Source organism: Theropithecus gelada, chromosome 19 (genome assembly GCF_003255815.1).
Source record: "Theropithecus gelada isolate Dixy chromosome 19, Tgel_1.0, whole genome shotgun sequence".
Taxonomy (NCBI): Eukaryota; Metazoa; Chordata; class Mammalia; order Primates; family Cercopithecidae; genus Theropithecus; species Theropithecus gelada.
This window is the reverse complement of record NC_037687.1, coordinates 46,783,728-46,798,797: the sequence shown is the minus strand read 5'-3', so window position 1 is coordinate 46,798,797 and position 15,070 is coordinate 46,783,728. Positions and strand designations below refer to the sequence as shown.

Below are 15,070 nucleotides of genomic sequence, written 5' to 3'. Positions count from 1 at the left end.
AAAAAAAAAAAAAAAAAAAAAAAAAAAAAAACCCGAAAAACTAGCTGGGTGAGGTGGTGAGCGCCTGTAGTCTCAGCTACTCGGGAGGCTGAGGCAGGAGAATGGCGTAAACCTGGGAGGCGGAGCTTGCAGTGAGCTGAGATTCGGCCACTGCACTCCAGCCTGGGCCACAGAGTGAGACTCTGTCTCAAAAAAAAACAACACAACCTTTCTTGTTAGTGCAAAGGTCAGTTTATATTCATTGTAAACATTTTTAGAAAAATAAGATAAGCCACGTTTTTATTTTATGATGATGATGACGATTTTTAGAGACAGGATCTTGCAAACTCTGTCATCCAGGCTGGAGTGCAGTGGTGCCATCGTAGCTCACTGCAGCTTCAAACTCAGATGATCCTCCCGCCACAGCCTCCCAAGTAGCTGGGACTACAGGCGAGCACAACCACACCTGGCTAATGATTTACTTTTGTAGAGATCTTACATGTTGCCCAGGCTGGTCTCAGGCTCCTGGTCTCAAGCGATCTTCCAGCACTGGGTTTACAGGTGCGACACACCGCACCTGGTTTAAAACAACCTTTTGACTGTTGGCTCATTTCAGTGGAAGGTCAGGTATGATACCTTCATCGTCTCCTGTAAGTTTTCTCCTGATGGTAAATACGTGGTCTCAGGCTTCGACGTGGATCATGGAATCTGCATAATGGACGCTGAGAACATCACCACCGTTTCCGTCATCAAAGGTGAGGGTGTGCGGGCTCCCTGACTCTTCAGTCTGCCATAGGAATAGCCACTTGTCACTGACTGACAGTGACCTTCCATTGCATTATTTGGTGAAACTGTAATGGTATGAAGCACGTCATTAAAGCTGGGACACTAGGCTAGGTGCGGTGGCTGAGATTACACCTGTAATCCCAGCACTTTGAGAGGTTGCTTGAGCCCAGGAGTTTGAGACCAGCCTGGGTAACAGGGTGAAACCCTGTCCCTATCAAAAACAATACAAAAATTAGCCAGATGTGATGGTGTGCACCTGTAGTCCCAGCTGCTTGGGAGGCTGAAGTGGGAGGATCTCTTGAGCCCAGAGGTGGATGATGTAATGAGCTGAGATTGAGCCACTGGACTCCAGCCTGGGAGACAGAGTGAGACTCCATCTCAAACCAAAAAACAAAAAACACCCAAAACTGATCCTCTTCAGTTAATGCTTATCCATTCATTCAGTCTTGTGCTTTTAACAAATGACACAATGTTTGACTCCAACCTCATGTGGTCATTGAAGCCTAATCTTTTATTGAATAGAGGCTCAGCTTTCTTAACATTTTTACCTGTTTTTTTTTTTTTTTTGTAGAGATGGGGTCTCGCTACATGGCCCAGGCTGATGTCAAACTCCTGGCCTCGAGTGGGCATGAGCCACTGCACCCGGCCTATTTTTAAAATATAGGAATAGTAATTGTCATATGACAGTTACTACTATAGGGGCTGCTGGGTGAAGGATATGGCTGATCTCTCTGTTTTTCCTTACACCTCCATGTGAGTTCACAATTATCTAAAATTAAAGTTAAAAAAATGTGTAATCATTGTAAAGACATTCATTATGGGCTGGGCGCGGTGGCTCACGCCTGTAATCCCAGCACTTTGGGAGGCCAAGGCGGGTGGATCACCTGAGCTCAAAAGTTCGAGACCAGCCTGACCAACATGGTGAAACCCCGTCTCTACTAAAAATACAAAAATTAGCTGGGCTTGGTGGTGGGCACCTGTAATCCCAGCTACTCAGGAGGCTGAGGTTGAATTGTTGGAACCCAGGAGGTGGAGGTTGCAGTGAACTGAGATTGCACCACTGCGCTCCAGCCCAGGCGACAGAGCAAAACTCTGTCTCAAAAATAAAAAAGAAATCATTCATTATATAAAGAAAAAAGCAAAAGGCTGCTGTGTCTGTCCTGTCTCCTCCCCAGAGGCAACTGTTATGAACCATACGTTGCTGGGTGGCCTTCCTGAACCCTGTGTGTGTCCCTGTGCGTACACATTTGCACACACAACACTGCTTCTCGTATGTGCTTTGTGTTTCTTTTTAACGACGTGGCACTATGCCATGTACACTGCCCCACAGCCTCCCTAGTAGCCTCTAATAGCCCACCTGACACTATGCCCCCACCACGCTTCAGACTCCAGCTTTGCCCCACACTGCTCCGTGATCCAGCCCAGGTCTTTGCAAGCACCGTTCCTTCTTTCTAGAGTGCTCTTCCATTTCTGCTTCCCTCGCTGCCTTTTCGGGCCCTTCCTGGACCCCTCAGGGTGGCCAGGCTTCTATTGTCTGTGCCTTGGTGGCCCGTGCACTCATCTCAGGACCCGTGGCATGTGACAGGTCATTGCCTGCTCCAGGGTGTCCCCTCCATCAGACTGGGAGCTCTGCAGGGGCAGGGAACGGGCCACGTGTGCTCTCGGTTCAAAGCCTGGGACATAGTAGTCACTCAGGAATGTTTGTGCAGGTGCGTAGCTCCTCATGAAAACTGGAATTGTGTTTTGTCATCTTGTCGCTGGCTGGGGAAGTCGTGGGAGTCCTCCAGCCCAGCATGTGGAAGGCGTGATCTCGAGTCTCTTCCTTCTGTGTTCCGCAGATCATCACACAAGGACCATCACGTCATGCTGCTTTGACCCTGACAGCCAGAGGGTGGCTTCTGTCTCATTGGACAGGTGCATCAAGATCTGGGACGTTACATCCCAGGCCACGCTGCTCACCATCACCAAGTGAGTTGGACCCCAGGAGGTCAGAAGGGAGTTTGGGCGGGGCATCCCCATTCATGCCCTCTTGGATTCCACACAAGCCAGCATCCATGTGGACACGTCTGTAGCTTGGTCATGGGTGCTCCGAGGAGGCTGGGGACAGGCAGGCGGGAGGGAGCCATCAGCTGCAGCCTGTGGGCTTGGCTGGGCCTCAGATGCATTTGTTTCAATGTGAGCCACTAGTGGAAACCATTGTGCAGAGAAGCCCACAAAATGTGAAGTTCCAGCATCTCCTGTAAAATGGGAAGGTCGGGCTGGGCGTGTGGCTCATGGCTGTAATCCCAGAGCTTTGGGAGGCCAAAGTGGGAGGATCACTTCAGGCCAGGAGTTCAACACCAGCCTGGGCAATGTCATGAGACCTCATCTCTACAAAAAATTTAAAAATTAGCTGGGTGTGGTGTCACACACCTGTAGTCCCAACTACTCATGAGGCTGAGGCTGGAGGATTGCTTGAGCCCAGGAGTTTGAGGCTGCTGTGAGCTATGATTGCACCAGTTCACCCCAGCCTGGACAATGAAGTAAGACCCTGTCTAAAAAAAATAAATAGGCCAGGCATGGTGGCTCACGCCTGTAATCCCAGCACTTTGGGAGGCTTAGGTGGGAGGATCACGAGATCAGGAGATCGAGACCCTCCTGGCTAACACGGTGAAACCCCATCTCTACTAAAAATATAAAAAATTAGCCAGGTGAGGTAGTGGGCGCCTGTAGTCCCAGCTACTCGGGAGGCTCAGGCAGGAGAATGGCATGAACCCGGAAATCAGAGGTTGCAGTGAGCTGAAATAGCACCACTGCACTCTAGCCTGGGTAACAGAGCAAGACTCCTTCTCAAAAAATAAAATAAATAAATAAATAAATAAATAAATAAATAAATAAATAAAATGAATTAAGTCATTTTGGAGATACTACATTATCATTTAAAAAAATTTTGGGCCGGGTGCGGTGGCTGAGGCAGGAGAATCGCTTGAACCTAGGAGGAGGAGGTTGCAGTGAGCCGAGATTGTGCCACTGCACTCCAGCCTAGGTGACAGAGTGAGACTCTTGTCTCAAAAAAAAAAAAAAAAAAAAAAAAAAAATATATATATATATATATATATATATATATATATACACACACACAACATAAAACATGACATTTTAACCATTTGTAAGTGTGCAATTCTCTGGCATTCATTACATTCACAGTGTTGTGCAACCATCACCACTATTTATTTCCAAAATAATTTCATCATCTCAGACAGAAGCTCTTACCCATTAAGCAATAACTCCCCATTCCCCTGCCCCCATCCCTGGGTAATGTTTATTCTACTTTCTGTCTCTATGAATTTGCCTATTCTAGATATTTCATATAAGTAGAATCATACATTATTTGTCCTCTTGTGATGGGGTTATTTCACTTAAACTAATGTCCTCAAGGTTCATCTGTGTTGTAGCCTGCATCGGAACATCAGAACTTCATTCCTGTTTTTTTTTCCTTTGAGACTTAGTCTCTCTGTGTCGCCCAGGCTGGAGTGCAGTGGTGCCATCTTGGCTCACTGCAACCTCCGCCTCCTGGGTTCAAGTGATTTTCCTGCTTCAGCCTCCTGAGTAGCTGGGATTACAGGCACCCACCACCACGCCTGGCTAATTTCTGTATTTTTAGTAAAGACGGGGTTTCACCGTGTTGACCAGGCTGGTCTCAAACTCCTGGCCTCAGCCTCCCACAGTGCTGGGATTAAGAACTTCATTCCTTTTGATGACTGAATAGTACTTCATTATAGGTGTACACACCATATTTTATCTGTTCATCTGTTGATGAACTCTTGGGCTGTTTCTACCTTTTAGTTATTGGGGGAATAATGCTGCTGTGAACACACGTACATGTAACTTTGAGTTCCTGCTTTCAATTCTTTTCATTTTATTTCATTTCTTTTGAGACAGGGTCTTGCTCTGTTGCCCAGGCTGGAGTGCAGTGGTGTGATCATAGCTTACTGGAGCCTCGGATTCACGGGCTCAAGTGATCCTCTTGCCTCAACTTCCTGAGTAGCTGAGACTATGGGTGCACACCACCATGCCTGGCTAATTTTTAAGTTTTTTTTTTTTTTTTTTTTTTTTGTAGAGACAGGGTCTCATGATGTCTCCCAAGCTAGTCCTGAACTTTTCAACTCAAGTAATCCTCTCACTTTGGCCTCCCAAAGTTCTGGGATGACAGGTGTGAGCCACTGCACCTGGCCTGTTTTTAATTCTTTACGCTGTATACCCAGGAGTGGAATTGTTGGATCATATGGTAATACTGTGCTTAGCTTTTTCAGGAATGGGGACCTTGCTTATTAATTTTGCACTGAGAACTGAAAATGATATAGCTTGACTGAGATTATGAATTTTGTAAATCCTCTAGCAAGACCAGCTATAACATTTGCAGTGGTGCAATCTCGGCTCACTGCAACCTCTGCCTCCCGGGTTCAAGCAGTTCTCCTGCCTCAGCCTCCTGAGTATCTGGGACTATAGGCGCCCGCCCCCATGCCCAGCTAATTTTTGTATTTTTAGTAGAGACAGGGTTCCACCGTATTGGCCAGGCTGGTCTTAAACTCCTGACCTTGTGATCCGCCTGCCTCGGCCTCCCAAAGTGCTGGGATGACAGGTGTGAGCCACTGTGCCTGGCCACACTGTGGTTTTCATTTACACTCTCATTCATATTGTTTTTCTCCTATAGGTAAAAAGTCATTTCTCTCTTGCTGCTCTCAAGATATTTTTGTTGTCGTTAGTTTTCAGAAGTGTAATTATGTGTCTGGGTGTAGATTTCTTTGGATTTATCCTATTGGGTTTTACTTAGATTCTTGAATCTGTGGGTTTATATATTTTGCCAAATTTGATAAAATTTCAGCCATTTAAAAAAAAATCACTTATGAAGTTGACTCCGTCTTGTCCAGAACTGTACGTGCAGCATAGCCATTTTCACCAAACTTCTGTACAGGTGAAATGGCCTTCTGTGAGAAGTGGGATTTATGTGAAATGAGAGTCCATAGAGATACCTCTGGTTTATTTATTTATTTATTTTATTATTTTTTTTTGAGATGAAATATCACTCTTGTCTCCCAGACTGGACTGCAATGGCATGATCTCAGCTCACTGCAGCCTCCATCTCTTGACAGACCACGGGTTCAAGCGATTCTCTTGCCTCAGCCACCCGAGTAGCTGAGATTACAGGCGCCCACCACCAGGCCCGGCTAATTTTTGTATTTTTAGTAGAGACGGGGTGTCACCATGTTGGCCACGCTGGTCTCGAACTCCTGACCTCAGGTGATCTGCCTGCCTCGGCCTCCCAAAGTGCTGGGATTACAGGTGTGAGCCACCACGCCCGGCCTATTTATTTAAAAATTGCTATGTCTTTTTTTTTTTTTTTTTTACTTTAAGTTCTGGGATACATGTGCAGAATGTGCAGGTTTGTGCCATGGTGGTTTGCTGCACCTGTCAACCCGTCATCTAGGTTTTAAGCCCCACATGTGTTAGGTATTTGTCCTAATGCTCTCCCTCCCTTTGCCCCCGACCTCCTGGCAGGCCTCAGTGTGTGATGTTCCCCTCCCTGTGTCCACGTGTTCTCACTGTTCAACTCCCACTTATGAATAAGAATATGTGGTGTTTGGTCTTCTGTTCCTGTGTTAGTCTGCTGAGAATGATGTCCCTGCAAAAGACATGATCTCGTTCCTTTTTATGGCTGCATAGTATTCCATGGTGTGTATATACCACATTTTCTTTATCCAGTCTATCACTGATGGGCATTTGGGTTGATACCAAGTCTTTGCTATTGTGAATAATGCTGCAATAAACACATGTGTGCATGTGTCTTTATAGTAGAATGATTTATAATCCTTTGGGTATACCTCTGGTTTAAACCTCAGTGATAGTGTCTGGCTTCTGGCAGAGCTTGCAGTCAACCTCCATGATACGCCAGCATGGTTCTTACCTCATCAGGTACTGGGAATTGGTGAGGTTTATCCTGGATGCCTCTGCGAAGTTGACATTTCTTCTCCTTTGGCCTTGCTCAGTTTGTGCATTTCAAAGAACCAAAATGGGTTCCAAAACTCTGACCTGAGCTGTAGAAAATCATTTCGCTCAACCTTTTCTTCAGGTCAAATGATTGATTTTATGATCCAGGTTACTCAGAGAAAACTCTGCTTACAAGAGGAGGTGTGAATCACAGGAGACAGACATTGAGGGTTACAAACAAAAAGTGGCAAAATACAGACAGGCTTTTTATTATTATTATTTTTCTGAAAAAGAAGATGCTTAAAAATGGGAATGAATAATCCCATGTTTTTTTTTGTTTTTTTTTTTCCTGAGATAGAGTCTTGCTCTTTTGTCCAGGCTGGAGTGCAATGGCACAATATTGGCTCACTGCAACCTCTACCTCCTGGGTTCAAGTGATTCTCCTGCCTCAGCCTCCAGAGTAGCTGGGACTACCGGAACATGCTACCATGCTCAGCTAATTTTCATATTTTTTGTAGAGATGAGGTCTTGCTATGTAGCCCAGGTTGGTGTCAAAATCCTGGGCTCAAGCAATCCTTCCACCTAGGCCTCCCAAAGCGATGGGATTACAGGCATGAGCCACTGCACCCAGCCGAATAACCCAAAATGTTATTAATTAAATATACAACATTGAAATATATTTGAATAGCACTGAAGACAAATGAGGATACGAGCAAGAAAAAGGGAGAGTGAATAGTTGGGGTGGAGAAGCAGAGGAGTAAGGAAGAGAGGGGTGGAACAGAGGGAGACCGCGCCTGACATTGTCGGGGGAAAGATGGGGAGCAGGAGAGAGCCTCTGTGTAAGCGTGATCCAGCACCAACTCCCAAAAGCTGCCTGTCAATCGACCGCTCCTGACACCAGCTGCTTTTCCCTCCAGCGCCAAGTGAATACTGCAGAATCTTCTCAAATGAGGGCAATTTGTGCCCCAGTGGACATTTGACAACATCTGGACACGTCTTTTGTGGTCACAACTGGGTGTGGGGGTTCCTGGCATCTAGTGAGGACAGGGATGCTGCTCCACCTCCTACAGAACATAGGACGGCCCCCACAACTCAGTGACCCAGCACAAAATGTCCACCTTGGTGTGGTTGGCCGGGTGCCGTGGCTCACGCCTGTAATCACAGTACAACTTTGGGAGGCCAAGGCAGGTGGATCACTGGAGCCCAGGAGTCTGAGAGCAGCCTTTGTAACAGCGAAACACTGTCTCTATTATTATTTTTCTAAAAATTGGTGTGGTTGAGAAACGCTGGAACAGTGTGACAGGCTGAGCAATTCATATCTGGACCATGGTAGGCAGCGATCAAAGGCAAGATGAACATGAGCTCACAGGAGATGCTGACTGACCCCCGCTTAGGTATGTCTTCAGGTCCTTCAGGAGCAAAGCACTAATGTGTGCACCTCACCATCTGTGTTTCAGGGCACATTCCAATGCAATCTCAAACTGCTGTTTTACCTTCAGTGGCCATTTCCTGTGTACAAGCTCCTGGGATAAAAACTTAAAAATATGGAACGTCCACACAGGGGAGTTTCGAAACCGTGGAGCCTGTGTGACTCTGATGCAGGGCCACGAAGGTTCTGTCAGTTCCTGTCACTTTGCCAGAGACAGTGAGTAATTAACACACAGAAGGCCTCCATTCCTGTGGGAGTGCTGGGCAGAGTTCTCCATGTTCCGTTCAAATGGAGAAGCGATTTCCAATGATGTTGATGGGGAGGGCGGATTCTTCCCCACGAGAACAAAAAAGCCAAGAGGGAAGACCACAGGCACCAGTTTACAGTGGTAGAAACTCAGCTCAATGTGGCTTATGCAACCAAAGAAATTGATTAATCCTGTAATGGAAAACTCCAAGAGCAGGTCTGACTTCAGGCATCGATGGGACAAGAGAGTCAATGCTGCTGGGAACCCAACTCTTCCACTCTGTCTCTCAACCTAGCTTCCCTGTGTATCAGCCTTTACCCCCAAGGAGGCAAAGATGGCCAGATGCGGTGGCTCATGCCTGTAATCCCAATGCTTTGGGAGGCCGAGGTGGGAGGCTTGCTTGAAGCCAGGAGTTCAAGACCAGCCTGGGCAACATAGCAAGACCCTGTCTCTACAAAAAAACTAAAAAATTAGCTGGGTGTGGTGGTGCACACCTGTAGTCTCAGCTCTTCAAGAGGCTGAGGTGGGAGGATCACTTGAGCCCAGGAGTTTGAGACTGCAGTGAGCTGTGATTGTGCTACTGTACTCCAACAGTACTGGGCAACAGAGTGTTGTACTGGGCAACAGAGTGAGACCCTGTGTCTTTAAACAAACAAACAAAAAAAGGCCAGGCACAATGGCTCGCGCCTGTAATCCCAGCACTTTGGGAGGCTGAGGTGGGCGGATCACCTGAGGTCAGGAGTTCAAGATCAGCCTGGCCAACATGGTGAAACCCCATCTCTACTAAAAAATACAAAAATTAGCCAGGTGTGGTGGTGGGTGCCTATAATCCCAGCTACTCAGGAGGCTGAGGCAGGAGAATCACTTGAATCCGGGAGGCAGAGGCTGCAGTGAGCCAAGATAGCACCACTGTACTCCAGCCTGGGTGACAGAGACTCTGTCTCAAAAAATAAAAAAGTATATATATAATTTTATATATATATATATTTTATCATATATAATTATATATAATTTTATTTTATATATTTTAATATATATGTGTGTGTGTGTATATATATATAAAATAAAAGAGGTAAAGAGGACCTCTAGTGGTCCAGCTCAGCCTGGTTCTGGCCCCTGGCAGTCCTGGAGAAAGAGACCTTTTGTCTGATGGTGCCAGAACAAGTCCCAGGGAAGACTCCCATTGGCTCAGCTTGGGACACACGTCTATCTCTTAACGAATCACTTAGGGGGCAATGACAGCCTCTGATTGGTCAGGTCTGGGTGACTTGCCCACCTGCAGAGCTAGGGTTTGGGGTCAGAACCCCCTGATGCAGAGGGACTAAGAGTAGGCAAGGAGTGTTTCCCCACAGGAAATTGGGGAGCTGTTGCCAGATAAAGGGACATAGATGTGAATGGGGGCAGTGACAGGAAGCCACCGCGGGTAGCCAGCTCCAGGGAGGAAAGTGGGTGCTCTTGACACTCAGGAGCCAAACGTATGCTCCCCTATCCTGGTGAGAAGCTCTGTGTGTCTGGGGGCCTCAGCTGGCACACATGCCATTGGGGCCTGGCTTGAGAAGCGCTAGGGTGTTTCTGGGCAACTTTCCCTCTTCAGCAGCACCCCTTGTCTAAGTCCCACTGTGAGACGCCCTGCCAGCTTCTGTCCTTGGCTTTACGGGGTTCAGAATCACATGCAGTTGAGCCAAAATCATGCCACTGCGCTCCTGTACTCCAACCTGGGTGACGGAGTGAGACTCTGTCTCAAAAAAAGAAAAAAAAAAAAGAATCACATGCAGTCAATCATTATTATTCCAGATTCTGTATTTGTGAATTCACCTTCTTGCTGATATCTATTTGGAAACTTAAAGTCAACATTCATGGCACTTTCGAGGTCACTCACAGACGTGAAAAGCAGCAAAAAATCTAAGTCACCTCCCAGCTGAGGTTGGACAAGGCAACACTCTGCCTTCTTGTTTCACCTCCCACGTGGTAAAATGTCCTTTATGTGGTCTATTTAGTGCCACCGTTCGTTTGATTGTTTGTTTGTTTGTTTTGCTCCCTCTGTTGCCCAGGCTGGAGTGCAGTTGCGTGATCTTGGCTCACTGCAACCCCCGCCTCCTGGGTTCAAGTGATTCTCCTGTCTCAGCCTTCCAAGAAGCTGGGATTAAAGGTGCACACTACCATGCCTGGCTAATTTTTGTGTTTTTAGTAGAGACGGGGTTTCACCATGTTGGCTAGGCTGGTCTTGAACTCCTGTCCTCATGTGATCTGCCTGCCTCCACCTCCCAAAGTGCTGGGATTACAGACATGAGCCACCACACCCAGGCTTTCTTTTGGTTTTTTTGGTGATTTTCCTGTGTAAAAGTGCTGGGGAGGCTGAGGTGGGAATATTGCTTGAGCCCAGGAGTTCGAGATCAGCCTGGGCAACATAGTGAGACCCCATCTCTACCAAAAAAAAAAAAAAAAAAAATCTAGCTAGGTGTGCTGGCACCTGCTTGTAGTCCCAGCTACTGGGGAACTGAAGTGGGAGGATCGCTTGAGACCAGGAGTTTGAAGCTGCTATGAGCTAGGATTGCACCACTGCACTCTAGCTTGGGTGACAGAGCAAGACCTTGTCTCTAAACATAAATAAATAAATAAATAATAAATAAAATGATCCCTAACCACAGTGCTGAAGTGCTGTTTACTGTTCCTAAGTGCAAGAGCGCTATGATGGGGAAAATGCATGCATCCATTCATGCATGAGTTATAGCTGTTGGCTGTGAGTTCAATGTAAACAAATCAACAGTAGATATGCAATAAGGTGTCTTTAAACAGAAACACACATAAAACAAGGTTACGTACTGATCAACTGATGAGAATGTGACCAGAGGCTCACAGGAACCTGACCCTGTATTTCCCCTATGAGTGATGGCTCAGTATTTGCTAATTTAGTGTCTGCAAAAACTACAGAGGCCGCCAACCTTTTTGGGGCCAGGGACCGGTTTCATGGAAAACAACTTTTCCACAAACGGGAGGTGTGGGGGATGGTTTCGGGATGATCCAAGTGTATTTCATTTATTGTGCCCATTATTTTTATTATTATTACATTGTAATATACAGTGAACTACAAGTCACCATCATGTAGAATCAGTGGGAGCCCTGAGCTTGTTTTCCTGCAACTAGATGGTCCCATCCGGGGCTGATGGGAGACAGTGACAGATTCATCAGGCATTAGATTCTCATAAAGAGTGCACAGCCTAGATCCCTCGCATGTGCAGTTTACAATACGGTTCATGCTCCTGTGAGAATCGAATGCTGCAGCTGATCTGACCGGAGGCAGAGCTCAGATGGTAATATGAGCGATGGGGAGCGGCTGTAAATACAGATGAAGCTTTGGCTCGCTTGCCCACTGCTCACTGTCCGCTGTGTGGCCCAGCTCCCAACAGGCCATGGATTGGTACCAGTCTGTGGCCCAGGGGTTGGGGACACCTGTCATAGAACGTAACTACTGTGAATGATGAGAATCAGCTGTAATTGGCTTGGGGTGATGGAGCCACCCCAGGAAGGGGTTTCAGTGTCATCAGAATAAGCTGAGGTGGCACCTTGCCGAGGCATCTTCAGCTGGCTTTGGGCTCACTTGGCTTAGAAATATGACCCCCATCTCCACCCTTTCATTTTCTGTTGCAGGCTCTTTTCTCATTTCTGGAGGATTTGATAGGACTGTGGCTATTTGGGACGTAGCAGAAGGCTACCGGAAGCTCTCCTTGAAGGTACATGTGGCCAGCATGAGATTGAGGATCTGAACTTCCCTCCTGAGTCCTTCCCGTGCTCAGTGCTGGGTGCTGGGGACACAGCCATGGGCGACACAGGTCTAGATGCCTCCGTGGGCTGATGAAGGACAGACAGGAAGCCAGCAAACACACCACCGACAGTGAGGAGTGAAATGGAGAAACCACAACAGGGTGACATGATGGCGACAGATGCGGGGGACCCATCCACACTGCACGGGCAGGGAGAGCTTCCCGCAGAAGGAGGTGTTTGAGCTGAGCACAGAAAGGAGGGCATAAGTGGGGATCTTGAAGAAGGGCAGTCCAAGCAGAAGGAACAGCTGATGCAAAAACCCCGAGGTGGGAGTGTCCAAGAACAGCAGAAGTTACTGTGCAGGGCCGGGCGCGGTGGCTCACACCTGTAATCCCAATACTTTGGGAGGCCGAGGTGGGCGGATCACCTGAGGTCAGGAGTTTGAGACCAGCCTGGCCAACATGGTGAAACCCCTGTCTTTACTAAAAATACAAAAATCAGCCGGGTGTGGTGGTGTGAACCTGTAGTCCCAGCTACTTGGGAGGCTGAGGTGGGAGGATCGTTTGAACCCAGGAGGCAGAGGTTGCAGTGGGCTGAGATTGTGCCATTGCACTCCAGCCTGGGTGATCGAGCGAGGCTGTGTCTCTAACAAAACAAAACAAACAAAAACCAGAAATGACCATGAGGAGCGACACGTACCATAGTGAGGCATGCACAGAAAGCGTGGGGCTCCAAAATGGAGATGTCAACTGGATGCTCTGGGGTACAAGTGAGAGGAGCCTCAACTCAGAATGGCTCTATGATAAGGGGATGTGTTATCCAACACAGCAAGAACCCACGATTGCCTCATGCTGTGCCCCTGTTCCCCCAAGGGGCCCTGCACGCCAGGATTTCTGCACACTCCCTGGTTTCACGATCTCACTGTCACCTTCGGCTGTGAATGTGTGCATCCCTGATTCTTGGTCTTTCTGTCCCCAGGGACACAAAGTAGACATGTGTCCTCCAGCAGCCCATGTTCAGGTCCCTGGGGCTGGTCTATCTGAGCTGTCTTCTCCTAGGACTTGGGGAGACAAAGCGAGTTTACTCACAGCAAATAAACAGCTTAAAATGGAATGTTAAACCTCTCTGTGCTTAAAGTCTCTCTGTCATCTGGGCACAGTGGCTCATGCCTGTAATCCCAGCACTTTGGGAGGCTGAGGCTGGAGGATCATTGGAAGTCAGGAGTTCAAGACCAGCCTGGCCAACATAGTGAAACCCTATCTCTACTAAAAATACAAAAATTAGCCAGATGTGGTGATACCCACCTGTAGCCCCAGCTACTTGGGAGGCTGAGGCATAAGAATCTCTAGAGCCTGGGAGGCAAGGCTGCAGTGAGCTGAGACTATACCACTGGACTCCAGCCTGGGTGACAGCTGGTTATTCTATTCTCTCTCCTCTTCTCTTCTCTCCTCTCTGTCTGTTCTCCCATCTCCAAACTCCTGTCCTTTTATCACACTAAGCGGTTTAACCTTCTCTCTGATTCCTTTTTCTCTGACCACACGATGGCCTCACTTTCTGCCTCTTTCCGTAGGGGGAAGGCCGAAGAAAGACAGAGATGCTGGCATAAAGCCCAGCCATCATTCAGTGCCCGAGACAGCAATATAGCAGCTACCTGCTCTGAGCTCTTTTTTTTTTTTTTTTTTTTTGAGATGGAGTCTCTGCTGGAGTGCAGTGGCGCGATCTCGGCTCACTGCAACCTCTGCCTCCTGGGTTCACGCCATTCTCCTGCCTCAGCCTCCCGAGTAGCTGGGACTACAGGCGCCCGCCACCACACCTGGCTATACATATATATATATATTTTTTAGTAGAGACGGGGTTTCACCGTGTTAGCCAGGATGGTCTCGATCTCCTGACCTCGTGATCCGCCTGCCTCGGCCTCCCAAAGTGCTGGGATGACAGTCGTGAGGCACCGCACCCGGCCTGCTCTGAGCTCCTATTTACCTAAAGAAAACATCCCACTCCTCCTCTGCTTAAGCCACAGTGGATCAAGTTTGCAGTTACTGAGAGCCAAAAGCCCCTCACTTACAGGGCCTCTGAGGGGTATTCCCTAGAACAAAGAACGCAAACGAAAACCTGAGACCAGCTGGGAATATAATATTTCTCCCCCAATCCTGCTAAACACCCGAGTACTATATTAAGAAACCATACACAGTGGCACACAGATTTGTGGTCCCAGCTACTTGGGAGGCTGAGGCAGGAGAATCACTTGAGCCCAGGAGGTAGAGGCTGCGGTGAGCTATGATTGAGCTGCTACACTCCAGCCTGGGGGACAGAGTGAGACCCTGTCTCAAAATAAAAATAACTAACTAAATAAATATAGAGTGGGCAGGGCGTGGTGGCTCATGCCTGTAATTCTAGCACTGTGTGAGGATTAGGCGGGCAGATCACTTGAGGTCAGGAGTTTGAGACCAGCCTGGCCAACATGGTGAAACCCCGTCTCTACTAAAAATAGAAACATTAGCTGAGCATGGTGATGGGCACCTGTAATCCCAGCTACTTGGGAGGCCGAGGCTGGAGAATCGCTTGAACCCAGGAGGTGAAGGTTGCAGTGAGTGGAGACTGCGCCACTGCACTCCAGCCTGGGCAACAAGAGCAAAACTCTGTCTCAAAAACAAACCAAAAAAACCCCCAAAAAACAACAGCAAAAAAACATAGAATGTACATATATCCCACATCTTTACACTTTGTATTCCACCCTAAATGTTGTTGATGAAACCAAGGAAGTACAATGAGCTGCTCTGCTCTTTTTTTTTTTTTTTTTTTGAGACAGTCTCGCTCTGTCACCAAGGCTGGAGTGCAGTGGCATGATCATGACTCACTGCAGCCTCAACCTCCCCGGGCTCAGGTGAGTGACTCTCCCA

General features: G+C 47.6%; 1 protein-coding gene across 1 annotated transcript in view; it reads left to right on the top strand.

Annotated features, from left to right (window-relative positions):
* WDR88 (WD repeat domain 88) overlaps positions 1 to 15,070 on the top strand; it is a 45,757-nt gene that overhangs the window by 17,770 nt on the left and 12,917 nt on the right. The window contains 4 exon segments of the mRNA XM_025368342.1: positions 490 to 734; positions 2,604 to 2,733; positions 8,190 to 8,377; positions 12,057 to 12,139. Coding sequence (XP_025224127.1) covers positions 490 to 734; positions 2,604 to 2,733; positions 8,190 to 8,377; positions 12,057 to 12,139 — 646 coding nt within the window.